A 26329-nucleotide genomic window follows, 5' to 3' on the forward strand; every position below is an offset into this window, starting at 1 on the left:
AGCACACAGCATTAACTGGACTATATAGTCTACTTGGAACTAGGGGTTATGCCAATGACTGGCATATATCTGTACACTATTAATGAAAGAAGGTTAATTGGGATAAAATGAGTATTGAATGAAAATGACAAGCTGATATTTGTGATAAAATATATTTATAAAAACACTAGCTGTTATTTGGGGACACAATTTTTGAGAATTAAGATGATATAATGAGATGACATTTGGGGAACCTTTTCTTTTACTATAAACAAAAGCATTAGGAGGAAAACCCAAAAGGTTTAATGTACTAATTTTAAATTGCATTTGACAATCACATGTATACAGTTTTTCTCATTCTCTAGCTGGTACTTGTAAAAGTTTTTTTTATCCCAGATTGAATTTATTATTATTTTCATTGTCTTGTATTACAGAATTTAATTATCTGCAACATGAGAGCAATAGTCGAATGCACTTTGAGCACTGTACATGTGTTACTTATTTATTCATTATTTTTGGATTTTAATTTGTTGCTTGGCTAAATGATGATGAGGAAACGTTTATGGCATGAATGCCAAAATACAATTATTAAATATCAAATAAACACAAGCAAGAACTTGGGAAACAATGGTTGTCCTCTCAGGAATTGACTGCTATTTAAGCCAAGAGGAGAATTTGTTTATTTTCTACAAATGACAAGCTGATATTTTGGAATTTAATGAATACCTTTCCAAAACACAGAGGTCGACTCACAAGGTTAAATTTACACATGAATAAATCTAGACATATACATTTTATCTTACACTTTCTAGTAAATTTACTATATTTGGCTAGTCATAATTTCTGAGTGTAAATTTACTACAGAGTGTAGACTTGCATGTCTTCACCCCCTGAAACAGGGTGCAGAACTAATTTTATAAGTATAAAATTACTAAGAGGAACGTTTCACATACATTTAAAAGAAAAATTTAAAATTGTAAAATAATTTATGCTATAAATTAAGGTAAATAAATTTTTCTGATTTATTTTAAATGTATGACAAAATAAAAAAAATGCTACAGCATATTTAACCTACTTTTGAATTGAATATTTCAATAATTTAAATATATTAAATTAAAATTATTTTCTCAAAATGTATTTTCAAAAATATTACCTGAAGTAAAATCTTTATTTGTTTATTAAAAGTTAGTAAACATTATGGGGCCGAAACGATCTTAGCCATAAAGCCTCCAACCTTACGTCGGAGGCTTTCCGACCAAGATCGTCAGTCTCAATTCCGACCACCTAATGACAATATAGGCAGTTGGAGTTGAAACCGGCCTGTCATTCCGAAGGGCTCAAGGAGCCCGACGCCAAGTCGGAGGACGGCCCGTAATCTCAATGGACAGAGTTTACGCAGTTGGGATTACGATGCTTGGTATCCTACAGGCTTTCCATGCCGGGCTTTCTGACATTGTAACCCTGTCAGAATGTGAGTTTGGGGGCCCCTAGTAGGGCCCTCTTCTGCTTACGGCCTTCGGGTAAAGGCTAAGGTGCCCCCATGTTGATCTCTGCACCGTGTGGCAGGCACCCTGAAGGGATGAACACAACCTTCCATTTCCCTACAGGAGCTTGTGCTACAATCGGTTTACCATTGACCACACCATTTCCATATCCGCAATGTGTGGAATTGTTTTAAATTAATATAATTATTTTTTTTAAATAAAGTTTTATTTATTTTGAAATTATAAAAACTATATTAGAACATTTATTATTAATATATTTATTTTCTATTTACATATTTTTAACAATAAATTAAATGTATATATATATTTTTAAACAGTCAAAATACTATATTTATTTTTACATTATTTCCTATGACGTTGTGAAGTGCCTGTCTCTAATATTTTCTACGGGAGGATGTTGCAGCAGGAATGTTTGGCCATGTGTTGTGCATGACTTCCTCTAGGTCTAAGTGGGAGTACGTTTACCACTGTTTTGGGACTTTTATAGCTGTAGTAGTTTTAGAAGTGGAGTTTGTGAATAGGCATTGGCTTACTTTTTAATGACTGGGTGCACACCCCTCCCTAAACCCCTCCTTGCCCCTCCCTAAGCACCTCCTTACTCGCACTCAAACCCCACCTATTCATTATATGTAGTTTCCATTTTCTAGCCACTTCCCTATCTTTTCCACATGTACTACAAAAACGTATACGTACATGTATGGAGATCTCCACAGTCAGGCTGGATTTCTGCACAGACAAGATAGGAGAGGTGGAGATGCGGACCGGGACACGTGCATTTGTAAACAGTATATTGTAGTGCCTTAGTAGTATTATTGTAAACTGCTAAACTAACTACAAAATGCAGTTTGTGAATAGGACCCTAAATGCTGATATCTGAGGAATAATTTATGCTGATTTTGTGATATGTATTCATGATGTTATAGTATCATTTGATTGCTTATAAAAGATCTCTTTTGTGGCTTTAGCTTTGTGATAGCTTTGAATGATTATGGGCCACTTCAGAACTACTGTCTAAGACCTGAGCGTGTTTTTTTGTTGCAGTTTTATATAGGGCAAACTCAATCTGAAGGTATCGGAAAGCATTACATGAGCACCAGTTGCATTACAGATGGATACATTTTAAGGGACAGGGAGATTTGGGGGCTAATTACGGTGGTGGTTGGATTTCAGTCCGTCTCTCATCGTTTCGTATTTGGGACTGCAACTGCAAGCCTACAAGGCAGCGGTCCCGCTGGGCAATTAGGATGTGGCCACCACTGCAGCGGTTGCATTGCCCATGTTTTGTATTGCAGCAGGTGCTGCCCTCTGCAGTACCCACTGCAAGACAAATCAGACACCCCACACATATCCCTGCACTACGTGGTAGGCACCATGCAGTGCTTACCACATGGTGCAGGGATATGTACGGGGGTACCATAGGAGCCCTGAGGGCCTATGTCCTTGGCCCAGGGGGTTAGGGTGGCCCCCTACAGGCCCCCAAATCTGTCTCCGTCTGCCGTTTTGGTGCAGGATGACCACTGCAGAACAACCGTCAGAAAGGGATATTGTAATCTGGGCGGCCCAACAGGTGGTCGGATAAGGACTACCTGTAGGGACTGTGGCAGTCAATGTTTCTGACTGCCACACGTCCAAATGCCATAATAATATGGCAGACGGATATCCCTGGTGAGATGGCCGAAGGATCGCCACCGACAGGCTGTCGGTGGTAGTCCTTCGGCTATCGTAATGAGGCCCTAAGTGATTTGCCCAGAATCACAGGGTGTTTGCGCCACCCACCAAACTAAAACCTGGTTTCCCAGTTTCAAAGTCAGAACTGTGTAACTAAAGTATGGTCAGTTTGCAAATCTGGATCTGTCTTACCTCATTCAAAGCTCTACTGTCAAAGGTGTTTGATTGTTTAATCATTGTATACTTTAATTTTCCAATGTTTCCCCTTCTCTGGTAAATTCTTGATTATGGTACACACTAGATGATTTAGTGAGAATTGGGAGGAAATGCTTTGCTTTGTAAAACATATGGACATTTTAAAAAAAATAGCACATAGAGATTATTTGAGCAACATGTCAAACAAGTGGCTTTTCGCTAATTTTTTAGGACAAAGTATGGATAAGGCAGATTTTTTTTTCTCCAAAACTTGTTTGGATATTTAAGCTTACACAAAAACCCCAAGGACGTCTGACCTACTTCAGCAGAACATAGGCTATTAGAATCGTTCATGAGTGCTGTCTCAAAATCACCTGTGAAACAATTGACTCCTTTGTAGTTTTTAAAACAAATTGTACTGTTAACTGCTGCATTCTTTTACCTAGTAGTTTTTCAACTATGTGTCTAAATCAATGTCTCAAACAGCCTAGACCTCTACATGAGGGCTCAGACTAAATTCCTTTGCGTACTTGTAAATTCACCAGGATGTTCTTGACATATCAATTGTGGACCTAGTTGCACTGAACACCCCCTACCTACTATTTTAATGAAACATCTTTTTTGCAAATCTTATACTGCACTTTTGTGAATTGATAGCATACTGGGAACTACAAGTTGTGTTCATTTCTATAACTCTGGTGCCATAGCCAAATTTAGAATAAGTGCTATTATCCGGTGCCTTCTTGGCTTTTAGTTTCATTTGTAAAAACTCTCCCTTTCAGAGTAGCAGGCATAAATGTCAGCAACACAGTCTTGTTTTTAGACCCAAGCATCCAAGGCACATGAAGCAACAAACCTTTACTCTCATTCTTCTTTGGTACTTTAATGTATTTTCTTCAACGATCCTGCTTTGGTCCTTATTAATTCATATTTTGGCCTCATATGTTCATATTACCTTCCAATAATTTAAGGACTGGTGCACCATGGAGGTAGTTGCCCCAGGATTAGCGAGTATACCAGAAGTGTTGTGTTGCCCATTGTTGTGTCTATCATTTGGGGCCTTTAAATAATATTGGCTTCTCTCCTTCAGCATTCAATATATGAATGTCGAAATACTTTTGAATGTAATTCGAATTTATGATGTCCAACGCCTTTGCTATTTTTTATTGAGAAAAATCACCTTTTTCAAAATTTGCACAAAGATCTCCTTGGAGTTGAAAGTGTTAATAAAACACTGTGCGTCTCATTGTTACGCCTGCAAAGACTTTGAGGATGGATCCGCCAAGGCTAACGCAGTGGTTAGGTCTACAATTGGCGTTCATTCCCGCCTCATCTCCTCCTCCTTTTCCTACCCTAGAGTATACTAGCTCAGCACTTAATAAATGTATGCATTTAATTCCATCATTATTTCAAGAACAATGATGTATAATTCTGTAATATATCATGCAAATAGCTTAGCAAAATAAAGACCTTTCACCACATTCTGTAAAGCCCCAGATGGACCTCTAGAGGTGATATTCCCGGACACTGCTAGCATTCATGAGCTTTAAACCTATTTTGTCTTAACACTTACCCATTGGAGGTTTTATAGCCTATTATTGAGGTTTACATGCTTTGTCCCTTTTATGGTGTACTATGACTCCCTCAAACAGCGTATATATTAAAAGTTTCAAATTTAGAAATGAAAAAAAAAAAATTGCACGAAAAATTGATAGAACTATCATATATCATTGTTATGTCAGACACATCTTTCACCTGCTTAAATGAACCTGCATCGTTCTAGTCTATCGTAGCTATCAAAACTGATTCAGGGCTATAAACATAAATGTTTCTTTGAGAGGGGTCTTACTAATCACCCCATAGCGATATTATTTGGTGTTTCAAACTATCTGAAATGCAAAATGAGGATAAAGAATTAAGCATCAGCCTTCGACCTGGTAAATAGGGGGAAACTGTGGGAAATCCTGAAGAACTTGGGAATTGACTCATGCCTAGTGAATTTTTTAGATACCCTCCATCAAGGACTGAAGGCCAACATTCGTGTTAACAGGGAAGGGGGATGCACTCGCTACTTTGACTCTAAGCGGGGTGTAAGGCAGGGGTGTATCTTGGCCCCTCTGCTTTTCACACTCTATATAAATTCCATTGACAAACATCTGGAAAAGGCCACTTAGGATATTCCGCTTGTGGGAAACTCTGCAGTCCCGGTCCTCCTCTATGCCGATGATGCGGTATTGTTGGCACGCACAGGACTGGGGCTGCAGAGACTTTTAGATTCCTTTGGTGACTTCATGGAATCGTTAGATCTGAGGGTGAACAGTAAGAAGTCCCATGTCATGGTGGTAGGAAAGCGTCCAAAAACATACAGAACACAGCCCTTCTCCTGTAATGGTGTTGTCTTGTCAATTGTCCCCGTATTTACGTACCTTGGCGTAATTTTTGATCTAAAGGGAAGCTGGGCCCCCCAAATTAATGCGAAATGCCTTGCGGTCGCCAGATCATCATCTGCTTTAATGGATTTTGTTAAGCGGTTAGGATCCAGGCCTATGGAGGCACTTTTAACCATTTATAAATCTAAATGTATATCTATTGCACTGTATGGGGCTTCATTATGGGGATATTTGCAACAGGAAAAACTGCAAAAAATAGAGAATACATTTTTACAGACTCTCTTAGCCGTTCCCCAATCAACGCCTGTGTATACTATTCACACTGAGTTGGGACTGAGCTACATTTCTGACCTTATTCACTTAGCCCCTATAACGTGCTGGGTTAAAACTTGGACTAACAAGGAGATCTCATTGAACCATGCCATCCTAAAAGATGTAATGGCACTTGATAAAGCAAACAAAATACCCTGGCTATGTTACATAAGAGATGTCTTTGCTAAACTGGGACGTCCAGAGCTTTTTCATTCCCCGCATTTGCTGCATAAAAATGATTTGAAGTGGATAAAGACGAACTTTATGAGGATGGTAGAGCAAGAGCGAGAACAGGTGGAAATGTATAAACCCCTTGTAAGATCTAATTATGTTTTGAAAACTACTCCACACATAGAACCATACCTCAGAATCGTATCTATTCCACAGCATCGACACCTCTTGATCAGATTTAGATTGAGCATTGTTCAATATACTTTGGGTATCTCATGTGTGTGGGGGAAACCGGACCTTACACCTCCTTGTAGCTGTGATAGTGTCTCTCCCCAAAGCCTTTTGCACTTTATTATGTTTTGCCAGCACTTTTCGGATATCAGGAAGCAACATCTACTGCCTATACTTAGAGAAGCGGGATTCACCCAGGTTAAACCAGCACTGATGTTCTTACAAATGTTAAGTACCCCGAGGGTGATGTTTGGGGTTGCCAGCTTCCTGGTGGCTGCTGTTCGTAATAAGAATAAGAGGGTCGCCCTTAGGCAATTGGAGAACTGATTATATCCCTTTCTCAATGAACGGATTATACCCCTCTGCTAATGTATTTTGAGATTTTTTACCTTTTGGATGACCCCATTACCAATACCTGATTTTATGTCTTTTTATCATGTATAATACTGTGTACTATTTATGATTATATTTTTAATGTCTTTTTAATATTCCTGTGTGTAATATAACTGTGTGACCGCTTTTATGATTTTTATTAATCGAAATAAAGTGCTATTGACTATTGACTATTAATTAAGCAAGCAAGTTAAAATAACAAGCATTGGCAAAGCTAATAGATCGCTCCTACGCCAGAGCTATTGACTAGATGTGTAGCTTTGTTTTCAAACAAAGACAACATTATTATTTTACAATTATTTAGGGTGAACACAGCAGTGCGGTATTTTGGATTGTTATCAGAGATCCTGAAATTATTCTAAGGGACAATGCTTGTAGCTCGAAGCAAGACTGTTATAAAAAGCGGTTTATTGACCTAACCAGGTATTTGTTTTGGCTTCAAATGGGACATAAACCAACATAAATTGCGAACTGTAAAACTGTCCCAAGAGTTTTAGCTCAGAGGATGAAGCAGAGAGGTGTGACTACAGGCAGAGCTGCAGACTTTGGAACTGGGAAAGTAGGTTAGAGTCTTGGGAGTCAGCTGAGCATCCTCTGATTCTAGGCACAATCCTTAATCTCCCCATATATAAAATATGAATGTTATTTTGTGATTAAACAAACGACCCAGCTCTTACAATGATTTTAATCCATCCCAACAGTGTGCACTGAAGAGTAGCGAAACCTCATGGTATGTGAGGGCCATATGTTTTATGCTTGATGGAGGCTTCTAGGTCCATGTCAAAGGTAGCATGTGCATTCATGCCGGCATTTTAGAAGTGGAAAGTGGGAGATTTTTATAAAATAATCGGGAGAATGTATTTGACCCACTGACTTCTACTAAGGGTGAAGCAATTTTAGGTGGGAGATAGCCAAAATAAAGCTATTTTGGCTTCAAAAATCGGGAATCTCTTGACCGAATCGGGTCTTTTGGCATGTATACATGAGTTTTTTTAACTGGTGGATGGTCTTTCACGGAGTATTGGCACCTTAAGGGAAGTTCACAATCTAGTTTGAAGAAAATCACGAATTACACATGGTGCCTAAGGGTGTAGAGCCCCACCCCTCTCTCCAAAGCGAGGCCTCTGCCAACCAAACAATATTATTACATTCCCCAGCACACACTTGACAATAAATATTATGAATAATTCAAGCATCCCGTTCATATCCACTTCTTTTATTGTTCTTCTTCGTAAATTCCTCTGCTCTCAGCCAACACGTGTTTAGTCGCAACAATCACTACTTCTTCAGGGCTCTAATCTCTGTGAGCACAAAGCTGTCAATCCGGTGATAATTCCAAAACAGATGGAAATATTCTCCTTCAGTGCCCATACTTGGATATTAGAAGTTACCAAAATTGCATCATGTATCTTATGCCGCACAATTCCCTTGTTTAAACCTCCGACAGTCTCTCATTCAGACCATTCGCGGTCTCTCATTCAGACCATTCGCTCCCAAAAAGTATACAAGGATCACTGGGTCGGTCCAATTCCGAGTGGTTATTGATCCTCAATACGAATCTCTATCCCCACAAGTACGCAGAGTTATAGTTTCGTTTGCATGAGTGCCTACCATTTGGTGGCTTGATGCTGAATGGGGGGTTTGGCGGAGCAATTAACAATAGGGAATGGGTGGGGATATTTCATGCACATACTTTTGCAGTGTGATGTTTAACTTTACCACAATGTGCCCGCATTGCAAACGTATATGCATTTCAAAGTAAATAGTGTTGCACAGTGAGTTAAACACGGTCAGACCAAGCGAGGCCATGTTACATAGAGGCAGACATGTGATGTCCTACAAAAACTAACCCGTGCCAATGAAAATGTTAATCCACCGAGAGAAGCAGTCCCCCGCAGTTCTGCTTGAACACCATACCATGGCAACACAACATGCCCTGGACCAAGCAAAATCAATCGACAATTTAATCGTACCATCAACTGCAGGATCCGAACAAGTATGAAAACATTCACAACAGTTTGCTGTTGGATAATTAACAATGGTAAACCTCCCAACACACTACTTATAGGGTAAGGTAAGTTCCGTGATTGTAATGAAAAGCTGTTTTGTTGCATGCACCCCCTCCCTATTTTCAGTAATTATGTGATGGATGAGACACCAGAAGTGCCCTCAGCCTTAAATTGGTAGGTCAATATGGCAGTGGCAATATTAAATTCAGTGCTGTATCCCAGAATTATGCTTTTCTTTAATGATTGTTGCTCCATGTACATGTATCTATATGTACACTGCTTGCATGTTAACACTCCTGTGGATGGGGCAAGCTACCCGAGGCCCTCTATCCACATGCCCCTGTGAGCCTGTATTAGAAGTGGAAATTGGTACACGCTGAATATCAGTGCCTAATTTCTTCTGTTGAGTTTCAAACATTCAGAACTAGACACAATTATTGAGCTATTGTTTGTTGTATACACGGTAGCCTCCCCTGAACCATGCCTAGCATGTGTAGCATTTAGGTCCTTCGAGGTGCTAGATGGGCACTGTTCTCTTCTGCATAAAGTTGTTTGCATTAACTGCAAACCAGACCAGAAGTAGTGCTTTACCCAAGCACTAGTTTACTTTAAACATGTTTTTTTTATTTTAGGCACTGGAATATGAAGTGATTTGCCCACAATCACAAGACGGTGAGCCAACGCTGAGACTCAAACATGGTTCACCGCTCTAAAGTAGCCAGTTCTGGCAGTAGTGCCACATTCTCTCCACTGTGAGTTTTGCGCTGATGTTTCATGGCGATAAGCAAATAGATAAGATGCCTGGCACCCATCGCTAAGGAGGAGTGTTGCACTAATGTATACTTTTCTTGATCAACTCAATACTGCACCTAGAGCTCGGTCCAAAATAATGGTGTGGCTTTAAAAAAATAGAAAGGCACATGGGATGCTTACTGATGTCATCTGTGGTTCCCTATATTTGCTCAACTGTTTACTCCAGTGTGTCGAGTGCAGAAGCACGCATCACTGAATACTGAGCTGAGGCCGGGATTCCAGACTGGTTCCTTAATTAAGATGGTATCTGAAACAAACAAATGACCAGATAGGATCTTACAGAATTACTATACTGCACCTAGACAATCAATTCGAATGGGACCCATGAGATGATGTTGTTGCCTTCAGCCTAGTATACAGGCAGGATCTTTTTGAATTGTATAAAGTCCACCTGCTCTATGTGCTTCATACAAGGACTGGTGCCCCCTAAATTCTAGGAAGACAATGAGAATACGAATGTTGGTCATGTGCCTATTTTTGATATTCAAGTTCTTTCACTTTCCTATGTTTTTGTGATTTGCTAGTAATTTATGTTTTTGTATGTATTTACGCTACACTAGAAATGTGATGTGTCTCTCTATGCCATGATGAAATGTTTTTCAAAAAATTGCGAAAAACTTTTGAAATTAAAGTGAAATAAATCACATGTACTTAGAATTGATTGTCTAGGTGCAGTATAGTCATTCTGTAAGATAATATCTGATCATTTGTTTGTTTCAGATACTAGAGTGGTCCAGGCCAGGTAGTAACAGGACCCAAGGCTTTTGTTGATAGCTCTGTTAATTAAGATGGTAGGAGCTCTCTTGCATATTTCAGAGAAGTAAACTTGACTGCAGCAACCGCCTGCCTTTTAAGCACTAACCTGCAAAATTACAAAGGCATATGACCTGAAAGATGGGAGCAAAAGTACCAATATAGCTCCTGGAACAGGAGGGGGGGTTAGAAGCCATGCCCAGCTGGGGTAGATGTTCCAAAATGGTAGCAGCGGTGAAGCCTAAAACAAAGCAATACTTCAGATTGAACTGTCCTAAACCCCACGAACCCTGCTCAGCTAATAACCATTGAAGAGACTTTAAAAATACCAATAGAATACAGCAGGCTGGCTAGGCGTGCACGAGCAAGGATGGTACAAAGATAAACAAGTGAAAACTTGAGCACTCGTGAAAAGCGCTATTAACCAAAGAAAAAAGTAGTCCTGAAAACATTTTCTAATGCGACAAGTGTAAGGTTACAAGTAATGGAGCTCTGCTCCGTGGGAGGGACCAACCAATGGAAAGGAGGGACACATAGGAAGGATTAGCCACTTGGAAGCATGGCTTTTTAAAAGACACTTGCAGAAACAATTGAAAAGCAATGGGCGGGTTGCAAGACCAAAAAGTATATACAAGAAGATTTTGGAAGGTGCTAGAGAAGGGCAATGAATAGTGCCAGATGAGAGTCTGAAGCTCATTACAGCAGACATTAGATAAACTGCATGATAAACGATTGTGTCACCATGTCATCAGACTGGAACGTTTGCCAGTTTTCCCCAGATTTGATGCACCCCATACGTTGGTATAACTGTAGGGTCATTGGAAACCCTTTTATGATATGAAATTCATCAGCAGAGATCCTCTGTCAGAACATCCTGAAACAGTCACTTCCTAATGGTCATGGGGTAATTCACAAGCAAATTTAAGGTTCACAGATAGTAGGCCACCAAGGAGGTATGTCAAGTTTCTGTGCCTGGGCACATTTAACAGCAACCCAGCAGAGGACTCTACTGATCCATCCATGCGTCATAAGTGAGGGTGTGTTGAATTCAAAGACTACTCACTCCTGGGCGACAGTGCCCCCTCCCAAAGGATTCAGAAAAGGGGGTGGTGATGAACAGAGTGTCTGAATTAAGCAGGCCACTCTTACCCAGTCCAAAGATCAGGGCTTGATCCATCACCGTTTTTTAGCTCACTGCACCATCCCAGCTCAGAACCTGGCTACATGCAAATTACTCTGTCCCTGGCCCAGTGCATCATGGGAACAGGGCAGACTAAACTACCAAGCCAATTCTTCATCACCACCCCCTTTTCTGAATCCCCCCACCCCCTTTTCTGAATCCCCTCCCAAAGGAAGCAGATTGCACTAGCACACATACGGACAGGTGAAGCTAGGACCGAATGGCCTCTGTGCTGGCACACCCTCTTCCAGGCGTTGGGAAGGAGAATAAAAAAGAATGCAGGATGGACTCACCCACATATTTCTTTGATTGCCTTGCAATGCACATGGGCTGGTTTACATTCACTTTCAACCCCTTTGTGGTCTGTAGGCTTATTGCAATTGCAGAATATGCTCTACTGTGGTGCGGATCCCTTGACCAGCTAGACAGTGCTGCAGAATTTAACTATGATGGCTAAACTGTAGAGTTCTTTTGGTACTGTTGATGGCGTGAGTCATACAAGATTGTGGTGGTAGTTATGTTTTCATACATATCATGGTCCAGTATTTGCATGTGTATATCTACACAGTTTAGTCTGGCAACCTCCTGGCATATATATATATATATATATATCTGTTTTAATAGAATTATAAAGGATTGATTCATTTGTTTTATATTTTGCATATTCAACTGCTAATTAACACGCATTTGTATTTGGCCTTTTAGGCATCATTAATACACTCTGCTCTGTTCAATATTATCTTCTATTTCTTTTTACTTGCCAAGTTATATTCGCCATTTTGTTCTATCTGGTTGGCAGTATTTACCGATGATGCTTTTTTTAATGTCTCTACTTTCCGTAGTTCATATTTTTGAGTGTGAGTTCCAGCCGTCTCTCCCTTCTTAACCAGCTTAAGTGGTTAATTGTTCTAATATTATCATGACTTATTGCACTCTGTGCTTTCTCTTCCTTAATGAGTCTCACTCTTTGTTGTCTCCTTGGTTCAGATCAGTAGTTGATCGTGAGTTATTTGTGCGCCCATTGTTTTCTAGCCCCTTAGGTCAATGGGCCCCTTGATCTCTTCCAGTGGTTGTGTGGCGACTCAAGAGGCTCCCGTAACCATCATAGCCTAGAGCAGCTGCTTCAGTAGGTAAGAGGTCTGTGAAAGATTGGAGTTAGGGAGCCTCGTAAAATGAACTATAGCAAATACTAAAATGAATCCTGGCAGTTCGGGAAGACTCTCGAAACTCCAGTTAGTCTAGCTACAGCTCTTGTGTTCGTGTTAGTGTAACAAAACACATTACCATTTGCAAGCATTTTATTCTACAAACCAAAAACACAGCTTAGGCAAGTAAATCAGACTAAACATTAGTTACTTGAAATACAACTGGATTCTGTTTGTACGTTAAATACGGAAGCCATGTATTCCTGCGCCGGAAGCCCCCTTTCAGGATGGAAGGTGGTGGTATTTGGGAATAGGTCTCCAAAAAATCCAATAAGCCTTTGCTCAGTGACCATGCTGATTTCATCTATGTATCCGGAAATCTAGGGTTACTAAATTGACAGAATGACAGGTGTACAGGTTCTTTTATCCAAATGTTGTCGATGGGGGTTGGTTTATCTGGGAATGGAGATGCTCCCGTACCTGTGCTCGTGCGGTATGCTCCTGGATGTGCTGGCTGCAGTGGGTCTCCCTGGCTCTGACTGAGGCTCCTCATAGGCGGCTTCTGATACACCCGGTCCTCATAAATAGGGTCTATGTGGTGCTCGGGAGATTGGAGTGACCGGAGATCCGAACCAAGATGGCTGTGCTGGCTGGTGTAAGAAGATCGGGACCCGGCTGCAAACACAAGCACAAAGGAAAACTTGCGTCACACAACCAAATAAAAGAAAACTGTTTCATTTAATGACAAGAAAACCTAGCAATATTATCTTTAGAAAACTCAGTACATAGTAGATATCGGTAAAAGATTTCAGCTTATCAGCGTTGTCCAGCTCTCTGATTTTGCAATAACACTGCATATCACACAACAAGCAGATGTTTCAGAAAAATAAATATTGTGCAAAGCCAGCAAAATATTCATTCCCACGGGGATTACAACGATAGCGTGATGCATCAGAGGAAATTTAGAGGAAAGCAATGTGAGCCAGAACTGTGGATGAATACATTGAAAGAATGTGATCTATGTTTAACCGCATTATACCCTGACTCATGAATTTGCCCAATGCTTCCTACACATACTCATTCAATTGAAATGGCATACCTCTGGAAAGCTCCAGCAGGGCTCAGGATTGCAATGTATTTCATTTACAATATGATAAGCCATCTGCCTTTTGATGCTTTAATACTGCTTAAATGTGCTATCCATCACAGTTATTTGTATTATTACCAATCATAGACAGGGTATTTTGGATACAGGCAGGTTGTGTATCATTTCCAAAGATTGTATTAAAAATGTTGGCTGAATGCCAGATCAGAGTACTAAGATTCAAATAAAATAGATGTCTGTATAATTCCGCCCTTTATTAGACACCTGGGTAATGGATATCCTGATACATCCAAATTAAAGGGTGCAATATCAAAAGTTCTTCTAGCCAGTGAAACAGCCCAATAAGTAAAGTTCTCCAACAGGGCAGTGTACAGGAGTACGCAGGTTGCATAAGGGAAACAGCTTTGTTACATGCCGGGGGTGCTGTACGAGAATATATGACAACGCATGCCACTCTCACTCGGTCTACTCGCATGCAGACAGCTGGAGAAGAGGGCAGCAGCAGGAGGGATGCACAGGGGTGTCTAGGGTTGTACTTCAATAGAACCAGGGGTGCAGTAGTCCTTTTAATCCTGTACACTACAATAATATCAACAGGGAGTAAGATTGGTCATTATGCTGGTTAGCTCCAGGAAATTAAACACCCCATCTGCTGTGTAAATTAGGAAGTTGAGGAAGCGCTATAACTTGGCCAAAAAAGAATGTATGAAAGAAAGGAAAAAAGCTCTGTGGGAGAAGCTCTTTGAGAGCTGCAATAAAAAAGACAGCAACATTTTTTGGAAGGTGGTTAATTCACCGTTCCTAAATGAGGGGAACATTAGACCCTCCATTGAAGTGGCAATTACAGCTGAGGGATGGGTCTCTCACTTTTCCAAAATATTTACAGCAAAAGGTTTTAATTCGAATGTATATGGAGAGGAAACTATCACCCACTCACCACCCTATACCATTGAACTATCCTTTAGTCACGCCGAAGTAATTAACGCTCTGACATCCTCAAAGTCTGGTAAAGCCCCCGGGCCGGACGCCGTACCCCTGGATACATACAGGCATACTCAGGAACTTTGGACGCCAGTGCTGACCCGAGTAATTGAAGCAGCTTTAAAAGGGGGTCTTTTAAAATCCTTGCCAAGCTCTATCCTGTTGCCCATCTTCAAGAAGGGTGACCAAAATAACCCAGCATGCTCCAGGCCCATCTCACTCCTGGATTCTCTCAGCATAGTTGCCGGCCGTCTGGTGTTAGACAGGTTGCGGGCCTGGTCTGAGGATAACAACATCATGACAGACCTGCAATACGGGTTCCAGGAGGGACTGGGTACTGTGGAGCAGGCGTTAAATCTCTCGCTATTTATCGGGAAATACACACAGGCCAAGAAAGGCAATCTTCATCTAGTCTAAGTTGACTTGACCGCAGCCTTTGACTGTGTTTCTCACTCAAGGCTGTGGTAAATTTTAACCGACCTGGGTGTAGATCTCCCAATAATATCTTTCTTACGCGAGTTGTATTCGGAAGCTGTGGCCAGGGTGAGATTTGGGGTAAATGGGGAGCTTACCCCCCTTTTGCAGTTACTAAGGGTGTCAGACAAGGGTGTGTCCTGGCCCCCTTCTTATTCAACCTTTATACAAACGGACTTGAGAAAGCCATGTTAGAGGGGAGTCAGGACCTGCCAAAAATCGCCCGTCGTCCCATCCCTGCGTTACTTTATGCGGACGACGCGGTGATCATGGCACGTACCCCAATACAACTCCAAAAACAGTTAAATTCTTACTGCAATTTTATGTCCTAACTGGGGCTAATGGTAAATATCAAAAAACTTTTGTCATGCACATTGGAAATAAGACTGCCAGGCAAAAACCAATATACATTGACAAAGCAAAACTGACTTGCACTAAATCCTATCCATACTTAGGGATACTATTTGATAACATGTCCTCTTGGAAACAGGCCATCCTCAGCAGGCATCTTCTGTTTTTGAGAGCTACTTCCGCCCTTATTGGCTTTGCCCGCAAAATAGGGAAGCCCCCACCAACATAACTAATTCAAATATACAAAGCAAAGTGTAGCTGTATATGGTGCCGGGGTTTGGGGCTATGTATCAGTGGATACCTTACAGAGGGTAGAGAATAAATTCATTTGTTATTTACTGGCTGTTCCGAAATGTTCCCCAACGTTTGCATGTCATACTGAATTGGGCATGGATTACATTGCTGATCACATTAAAATCTAGCCAATTTTATTGTGGCATCGTGTTTGGACCACGGAGCAATGTAGTCTAACACAGAGGCTATTGACAGATTGTCTAGGCCTTGATAACTGGTCAGATATTCCGTGGCTGTTCTTTGTACATAACTTTTTTTAAGATATGGATCTTTCTATTTATTTCACTGAACCCTCTGTTTTAACTATTATCTCAAGAAAGACCCTTAGGACGCTCTGTTTGTTGCACTTAAGAGAACTACGTATAGCTAAAGAAATGCACAAGGTATCTAGTTGACACATTGTAACAATCCAAAGTACTCAGGGCATCCAACCATACCTCACTTTTTGTCTGACCAGCTATCAAAAATATTTATTGACTCGATTCAGGTTCAACATATTTTCTTGACTAGTTACATTTCCAAAGTGACAAGATTGGTCAAATTCAATTATTCGATGCCCCTGTGATGGTATCTCTGAACAGACTACTATTCATGTATCACTGTTTTGTAATTTTTACAAATTACCACGCAAGCGTTGGCTCATTCCATTGCTACGATCACAGGGCTTGCGCAGATGCCGCCCTGCACTCTTGGCATTACAATACCTTGAATCAGTATCGTATGCAAAAAGCATAGCAATGTACCTTAAAAACTGCTTGAAAATCCGTAGCAATCTCGATCAACTGTAGTCTCTTTGTGGAACAATACCAGGCGGCCCAACATTGAAGTGTGCACTGTACTCTTGCCTGGAACTGTTCAAACCCGTTATAAAGACATAAATTTCTTTGTTAGAAATTTAAACCACAATTTTATTTGCTAAATTATAGCTATGTAAAGACTTTATTCTGGTCATGTAATTAATAGTTCAATAACATTTTTAAATCTATTTTAATAATTGTGTACGAAATTGTTTATTGTTGCCGCTTTCATGATTTTAATCTGTCTTAAAATCGAATAAAGCTTTTACTACTTTACTACTACACTACTATAATATCAACAGGTAGTAAGATTGGTCATTATGCTGCTTAGCTCCAGGAAATTAAACACCCCATCTGCTCTGTAAAGGCTTCACTACAGCAACTCCTTGGTCACATGAGAAGAACAATGAACGGGGCAATTTTCCAAAAAGAGCACTATACACAGCCTCTCCTACTTTTATGTGGCATATCATTCACTGGTCCCCTATACAACTAGAATAGGTATTGCCATTCAGCTCCTCACAGAGTTTCAGTGGGTTTTGGTCAAGCTTCACATGTGGCCAATCTTTGTCAAGTGTCCATGAATTCAGATGAATACACCCTGAGGAGCCATCCCCCACCCGTGATCAGACAAGCCTGCCACACCTTAAATAGTATTCTTCACACCAGCTCTTTTTAATCTTGTTCATTTGTTGACCCAACCACAGAACTCTACGCCTTAACTAGATGACGGTCTCAAGTTGTTCCAACAGGTATAGTGAGCAGCAACAGAGCCCAACCACTACTTCCAGTGCAGCTGCCAAGTCATATATATGTCCAAGGAAGCTCCAGGCTGCTGGAGATAGTTTCATTGCATCGAATCTGCCTACTATGCATATCTAAATCTCAGAGAAATATGCAATGAATGCCACAGTGACAGACATACTCGTCCTTGAGCTACAGTGTTCTATCTAAAATTATGCCCTGCTTAACCAATTTGTAAGTCCGCCTTTAATTAAACCCTTCATATTGCTGAATTATGCTTGAGACAAGTTTTAGGGCATGCAATTGTTGGTGAATTTTAATATATGGAATCCGTGTGGAAGGTGATGGCAACAGTATATGCTCCAAACAATTGACAGCTAGCTCCAATGTTTTTACCTGAAAACACAACAATCCAAGGCTAATAAGGAAAGCGAGAGCCCTTAAAGGATACCCAGGGTCTCCTAATAATAATATCTTACAAGTCGAGAAGGAAGGCACTAGCCAAGAAAGCCCACAACAATAGCCAGGCTGGACATGGAATGGTTCATGCATACACTACATTTAAGGAGAAACCAAGACTAATCTGGTTTGTGTTCTACATTCCCTCAATAAGACCTTGGTTAAGCCTGTGTATAGTGGAGTCTCAACCAGAAAAATCTGACAGAGGAATAAGGCTGCTTCCTAGTACTCTTTGGAGGAGGACCCTTTTTGAGTCTAACCTTTAAATTCGACTTCTCTCAAAATTGTCTCAGCATTAAGGGTATCCTTAGCTTTAAGGGAAAGATTACATGACCCACATCATAAGACACAATCTACTCGACTGTAATTTGTGGTTTAGCTTTCCTAGGTAAGTTTTTCCTCAAATGTAAAAGAAAGTTGCCAATTGGGTGAGGAAAATGTAATGCAGGCAATAGTACCTACCTTTCAGGATAGTTCTAAAAGTTATGTACTATAGTACGAGTTGTGTAAACCTTATGGGCAAATTCCTCGCCTAACGATTGCATTACAACCTCCTCTACGACCTCGTTCCACCCACCATTACATCATTATCCTGAATTTTTCCGGATGATACCTTCCCGGCCCTTCTGGGCATCCCACCCGGGAGCTGAGACTACTTATTTTCTTGTATAATGATTCTACCTGTTTTTATCCCATATGTATTGGAATTTGAGACTGCTTTTTTTCCCAGCACAATGTACCCAACCCTTTGTATCCCATTGATATCCTCCCCTCCTAAGTCCTTTGTATACCACCCTTCAATCCTGTAAAGCGCTCTGATACCCTCATGGGTCTGATTTGCACTCTATAAAACTTTAAAATAAATAAACAAGCGCAGGCTCGATCTTTGTGAACAACAATGATAAATGCTTGAGAAGGAGAGCCCTCCTACAGACCAAAATATATTGTATTTCTTCAGTGAAATCTTCCGTGGGACTAGGGAAACATTCAATCTCTGTCAACGTAAATGTGAAAAGAAACAGTTTAGTATGAACAGGGATTGCTCTTCTCATTAAATTCTGGCGCCATTGAGTTTTTAAAAGCAGTTCTTTCTTGGGGTGTCTTACACATCAAACGATACGATAAACATAAACAAGTTCAGTACTTTACACATCCACAAAGTCCAGATAGCAAGAAATATGAACAATAGGACTTTTTGCTCCCATCCAGAGAGTATGAGGCAAAAACAAAACTGCATAAATGATTACAAGGGGTGAGGAAAATCACATGGGAAAAGAGCAATTTGCAGGTAAAGAAAACATAATCTGGAAAGAAAACAATAACATTCAACAACTAATAAGACAATCAACAACCTATAATATAATCACTCCAATAGGGTCTACACTCAACAGTGCACTCTGTCCATATCAATAAAATGTAAGGAGGGTGAGAGACAACAAAGCAGTGGGTAATATTTTGTCTGGTTAGTAGGGGTATACAGTCAGTAGTGTAATTGATCATGTCTCATTTTGTAGGCTCGTTCAGGAAGCCCCCTGTATATTTTCAAACATATCCATCTTGTCATTAACCCTATTGATAACAAGTCACTGCTTGTAACACCTCAGACCTTTATTCTTCATATGTAGGTAATCTGGTGCACCATCAATGTCTCAAAATAATGACCAAATCTTTAACTGCGAGTCATCAACGCAAACTAAAAGAGGACAGGAAAAAAGCAACCATGATGAGGCCCCATCATCACTTCAAATAGAACATTATATAACAAAGGCAAGACCATCGGCTGCAATGGGTCCAGACCAAATTCCTACTAAGGTCCTAAAAAACAACCCTGTGGAGTAATATCCTAGCATGCCTCTTCTGCTATATATTCAGAACAGGTGAAATTCCAAAGTCCTGGAAGGGAAGCATTGTAATTCCAATCCACAAGAAAGGCTCCAGGCTGCTCCCCTGTAATTATTGGCAGATCGCTCTCCTGGACGCAACAGGGAAGATCTTCGCGGCAGCTGTCTTAGAACATCTAAAAGAGTGGGCATTTTCAACTGGCTCCATACCACTTAATCAAGCCGGGTTTAGATCTAAACACTCTGTCACAGATAATATTGCAGTTAGCAAAAATGATGGGACCCCCTCAAGACTTGTTCAAGCCAGGGAAGGAGGGGAATTAAGTAACATGATAAAGAGAACAAGTATCCCTTACCTACCACATAGTTTTAATATGACAATAATTCAAATAATTAATCAAATATTGGTGACAGAGACTGAACCAATATTTGATTAATTATTTGAATTGTCATATTAAAACTATGTGATAGGTAAGGGATACTTGTTCTCTTTGTCATGTTACAGATAATATTGCAGTACTTGTGACCAAAAAAAAATCGCAGGTAGTGCATGTAGTCTTCCTCGATTTTACGACCGCTTTCGATAGGGTTGATCGAGACACGCTTTGGAAAAAACTTTAAAAAATGTGAATCCCACAAAATCTTCTCCATCTAATAATATCGCTGTACTCTGGGACTTGGTGCTAAGTCCAAATGGGGAGGGAGAAGGGTCTTACCCGCCCAATATCTACTCCAAACGGCTGCGTCAAGGGTGCCTTTTAGCTCCCTTATTGTTTTCTCTATACCTGAGCGATCTACCGGAAAACCTTAACCAGGTCAATAACTTCCCACCCAAGATTGCAACTTTTAAAATCGACTGAATGATGTACGCAGATGACGTAGTAATCTTAGACCTGACCCCATTTGGTCTCCAAAGATATCTGCTGGCACTCACCGAATATACTGCAAAAAAACTATTTAATTCCAAATGCCACCAAAACAAAAATTGCTCCATTATCAGGAAAGAAGAGCTTTGTCAAATATAATTGGACTTTAGGGGGAAAACCATTGGAAATCTTTAACGGATACATATATCTCGGGAGAATTTTTACTCAGTCCCTGCACAATCTGCCTCACTTGCAAAAACTGGGTCGAAAAGCTGACGTCCACCTAGGGGCTCTCCAACGACTTTATTCTTCCACTGGCCAAAGACACTTCTCTTCTCTTTTACAGGTCTATAGCTCAAAGATCCCCTCCATCTTATCATATGCAATAGAATATATTCCAATAAATGAATGGAAACAAATCGACATTAAAGAAGAGAAAATCCTTCGGAAACTAACCAGGATGCCCCAAGCTGTGCCGGTTCAAGCTCTTTGGCTGGAATTGTAGCTAGTCAGTTCCATCGCTTTGGGATCACAAACATATTAAGATGGGCTTATAATTTGGTTCACGCTGATCAAGGAACTTTAAGAGCACTGTTAAAAATTGAGACACTCGAGCAAGAATCTCTGAAGTATGTGTTTTGTAACAACCTATTCATCGCTTTTAAACTATCATGTGACACTTTGGATATGTTAAAATCTTGGTCACCAGCTCAACTGAAACTTTTTTTAAAACACCTAACACCATGGCTAAGCATGAACCTTGACATCCAACGTTGTTCTGAACTTTCAACGTATAAACAGCACGCGGACACAATAGTTTAAAAAAAAATGCAACAATATATCCTATTCAATTTAAGGCAAAGCATTATTCAACTACGGCTTGGGATACTACCCCTGAAATCCTACTCTTTCAAGTGGTTCCCAAAAGAAAGAGGGTCAAATCTCTGCGACTTATGTCAAGGTGGGGTGCAAGATTTAGAACACATACCTTTTGCCTGTCCAAATAAGTCGGTAGTAGCAGCAAGGAATAGATATGTAACACCGATCAAAACAAAATGTAATATTAACTCTGTCCAGAATCTGATTTCCCTCTGCAAAGCACCACCTAATGAATTTGTGTGTATTAACATGAACTTTTTAAAATCATTTTTAATATTATATTAGATCGATAATTTTTTTAGTAAAACTGTAATTTTTATTGCCAAACATTTGTTGTTCTTGGAAGAGAACTGAATCAAATAAATTATTTCATTTCATTTCAGACCTGGACTGCCACCAACGATATCACCATCCACCTGCGTTTTTTGATTAGACAAATCTATAATGTCTGTTACGTCATTCAATATAGGCAGTTGAGCCAAGATAGTTATAGGGTTGTCACAAGCAGAGATCATTGTATGCTTAATGTCGGGTCAATATTTAGTTAGGTTAGTGCAGTTCCAGAAGATATGTAATAAACCACAGTGTGGCTACCAGCATCCTCACCAGTGCAAGAGTGCAGGTGTGGCAGTAAACCCATACTGTATCCAAGGGTTGCACAATTAAGCATAAATTGTACTGGGAACAAGAGGCAAAGCTGAAGGAATGCCAGCCACGGGCTCAAGTTATTCACACCTTGAGTCATCAGCGTGTTGGCATACACGTTGAAGGGAATTCACTGGCTGATGAAGCCGCCAAGGCGAATATGCGAACTGCTGCTGTTACTGCCATCACGCGTTCTAGCACGCGGGTCGACAGAACATATTGATAGCTGTCAACGCCACTAAAAACGGCTCTGCCATGCAAAGGCTTTCCACTCAAGTACTCCTATAAATTAGATGTGCAAGATACACCCTATGCTCATATTCCAGGAGTGGGGGATCGAGTTATACCAAACATGGATCGCAGATTAGGTTTGATTCTAGCTGCCCACGTGGGTCTGGGCTCAGCACACGCAGAAGTCACTGCTACAATTCCATTGAAGCAGCGATACTGGTTGCCAGGTTTGTCAAAACAACTAAGGGTTATGTCCTAAAGTGCGACATCTGTCAGCAGATTGAAGGTTCCACCATCACACGGACACCGAAAACACCAATAATCATTTCAGGCAGACCTCTCACATGTGTCTATTTGGACCTCTGTGGCCCCCTAAATTCAGATGGGGCCTTCAAGTACATCTTGGTGGCAGCAGATTCATGCTCTAGATTCCTATGGGTTTGACCCCAGTGGTCGGCTGACGCCCAAACTGTTATAAAGGATTTGCAAGTCTTCTTCGGGACATATGCAATTGGCACGTTACCCTCAGACCGTGGCCCTGCGTTTAGCTCATGGGCTTACAAGTAAGCCATGGGAAGTATGGGCGTGGCCTTGCCGTACTCCTCCCCCTACCATCCTGAGGAAAAGTCAGTGATGAATAGGAAAAACTGGGACCTAAAGCAATCCTTAACAGCAAGGGTATTAGGTGCGGGCGGCAATTGGGTCAATCACCTGTATGGGGTCCAGAGGGTACTTAACAACATACCAAGAAAATCCTTGGGAGGACGTACACCCTATGAGATCCTGTTTGGGACAAGAATGTGGCTACCTCACCTCGATTGTGGTAAAACCATTTGAATTGATTTGGCTGCTTTACAGGAACTCAATGAATTCCGCCCATTACAAAGTAACGTCCAAGTAAATCGCACTGCCACTGGGGAAGTGAAACGGATTCCGGCAAGGCCTGTTGTTTGGGTCCCGAAGATTGGGGACATGGTTAGAGAAAAGATTGTGGACAAAAACCTAATATCAATCGACCAAGGAAAACAAGAAGAGGTAGGAGAGGCGGCAGAGCAAAGAGAAGACTGGAAGGGCATGCACACCAGGTCCTGGGGCAAGAAGAAGTTGATTCTGCTACCTCAGGGGGTCTCCATTATAAATCTGTCGGACACATCCCTCAGCTCAGACATGGTTTCCTTATTAAAACATGGTTTGGGTTTCTGTCCTAGAGCTATAGGTGACTTGTGTAACATACAGATCGACCTATTCAAATTTGTCACGCAACTGAAATTGAGAAAGTTTTTTTACCATGAGCCATGCTGCTAATAAACAGATTATTCGCCCAAACCTGATTTATTGTATGACGACTTGTCCATACAGGATTTACATGTTACAGAAATGTTACTCTCAATCACAGACATGGTGTGCGATGCAACGACAGCAGCAAGTGTATTAGAGTGCTTGAATGTACCATCTGAGAGGAGTGTTGAGAGTGGGTTGAGACATAAATCTCGGTAGACACCACAACTACCAAGCGGCATGCGATTGATACATTTTACACCTTGATGTGTAGGGATGAAAAAAAAATGGTGAATGTGAATTGGCGGCAACAGAACAGATAATCTAACTAATGGTGAAAGGGAGGCCCTTAGACTGCTACAACTTAATACCAATATAATTTTAAGAGAAACAGATAAAGGGGGCAATATTGTGGTTATGAATCGCTCCAATTACAATGATGAAATTATGTCTCAATTGAGTAATACACAATGCTATAAGAGGTTGCAAAATAATCCCATTTTTTACCTGAGTAGGATCATAAATACCCAATTGAAAAAATTGTATGATGGCAGATTATTGTCTGTACATGAATTTCATTACTTGCGTGTAGATAGACGCAGATATCTGTGCCTGTATACATTGCCTAAGGGTCACAAAGTAGCACCATTCCTGCCAGAAATACCTATTGTATTGGGGATTGGGGGACCTACAGAGAGGATTTCAGAATATGTCGATTTATTCCTAAAATCATATGGTGAAAAACTCCCCTCTCACATCAGGGATACCAAGCAAGTTCTAAAATGTTCTCCAGGACGTGCAATGTGATTCAGGATTGTGGTTGGTTACACTTGATGGCACGTCTTTGTATATGTCTATTCCACGAGCATTGATTATCAGCACTGATGCTTTTCCTTATCACAAGACCAGTAATTTATTATGACCATACTCAGATGCTACTAACAATGACTAGAATGATTCAAGAGAATAATGTGTTTTTATTTGACCAGACATGGTGCAGACCGCTACAGGGACTGCCATGGCTTCAGGGTCTGCTCCCTCCTATGCAAACCTCTTTATGGGGGTTTTGGAGGAGGGACATATCTGGAGCCCATCGGGTTCAAAATGGATAGATCACATCCTGTATTGGGGGTGGTTCATCGACGGTTGCTTGCTAATTTGGGCAGGCAATGAGACACAACTGTGTAAGTTCATCACTTATTTGGATACCAATGATGTAAATATCAAGTTTACCAGTAAATGGAGCCAGGAACAAACTGAATTTTTGGATCTTGAAATCTATGTCACCAATAATGCACTACATAGTAAACTCTTTGGTAAGCCAACCTCATGCAATTCAACACTCCATGCTTTGAGCACTCATCCCCGGAGTTAGATTGACGCGATTCCCTTTGAAGAGAAGCTGAGGGCTAGTCGTAATTGCAGTGATGATAATGTGTTTCACCTATGTCTGCAGGATATGGAAGAACATTTTATAGCTAGGGTATACAATGCACATGTAGTAAGGACAGCCGAAAGCAGAGTCAAATGAATAGAGAGACAACAAACGCTACAACACAGCATGGACACAAGTAAGGATTCAAAGATAGTGCGCCATATTGCAGATTTTATTAGTATGTCTATCAGATATCGCAAAAGCCTTAGTAGGCATTGGCATCTCTTAAAGAGTGATACAGCATTAGATGGGGTTCTGACCGAGTACCCCTCGGTGACCTACCGGAGAGGACGTACATTGAGAACTCTTCTTTGTGCTAGCTTTCCACTGCCTCATCCACACGAGAATTGTTTAACAGCATATACCTTAAGTTTTTATAAGTGTGGTCACTGCACTGTTTGCAGATGGACTTATGATAGGACTATCAGTTTTTTCGATCCAAAAGGGTGAGAATATAAAATTGACCATAACATCACGTGTTATACGAAATTCATATTTATGCCATAATTTACAAGTGTGGACTCATGTATATTGGGAGCACTATCAGGGCACTCAGGGATAGGATACATGAGCATTTGAGGGCGTTAGAGATGCGGGACTCGAGGAACCCGGTAGCAGAACATATAAGCGAGTGCGGACAACAAGGCACACTTAAAAACGCTGAACTCTATGGAACAGATTATATTCCACGGGAACCGAGGGGAGGAAATAGGGAAAAAAGCCATCATGAGATATGAGGCCTAATGGATATTACGTCTACATTCAGTAGAGTCTGGACTCAACACAGACCAAGAGCTTCACTATTTTTTGGGAGATAGGTAAAGTAATAAGTCAGGGCTCGACAAATCCACTCGCCCGCTCGCATTTGCGAGGGAGAATGGATGAGGGCGAGCTATTTTTAGGTCCTACTCGCCCTTTCTGGCGAGTAGGAAGACAAACTAACTTTTGTCCTCTGTCTTGGAAAACGGAGCAAAAGTGACAATATAACAAGATTTAAAGGCATTTTTATTGCTCACAAAGGGGCTAAGCAATAAAGATGCCTTTAAATCTTGTTAACTTGTCACTTTTGCTCCGATTTCAGAGACAGAGGTCAAGTAGGTTGCACTTGGGTCGAGGGGATTTTCCAAGTTACTAGACCTGCAGGACTAGTACAATTTTTCAGATTTGTCGAGCCCTGTAAGTGTCCCTGTATTTTTGTATGGTGG

At 40.7% G+C, this 26329-nt stretch overlaps 1 protein-coding gene across 1 annotated transcript in view; it reads right to left on the reverse strand.

The window, feature by feature from the left end:
• The window catches only part of CTNND2 (catenin delta 2), a 3070130-nt gene that overhangs the window by 1467865 nt on the left and 1575936 nt on the right, over positions 1-26329 (reverse strand). The window contains exon 8 of the mRNA XM_086965298.1: positions 13225-13419. Coding sequence (XP_086821424.1) covers positions 13225-13419 — 195 coding nt within the window. The remainder of the gene's footprint in view (positions 1-13224; positions 13420-26329) is intronic.

Source organism: Lissotriton vulgaris, chromosome 4_1 (genome assembly GCF_964263255.1).
Source record: "Lissotriton vulgaris chromosome 4_1, aLisVul1.2, whole genome shotgun sequence".
Classification (NCBI taxonomy): domain Eukaryota; kingdom Metazoa; phylum Chordata; class Amphibia; order Caudata; family Salamandridae; genus Lissotriton; species Lissotriton vulgaris.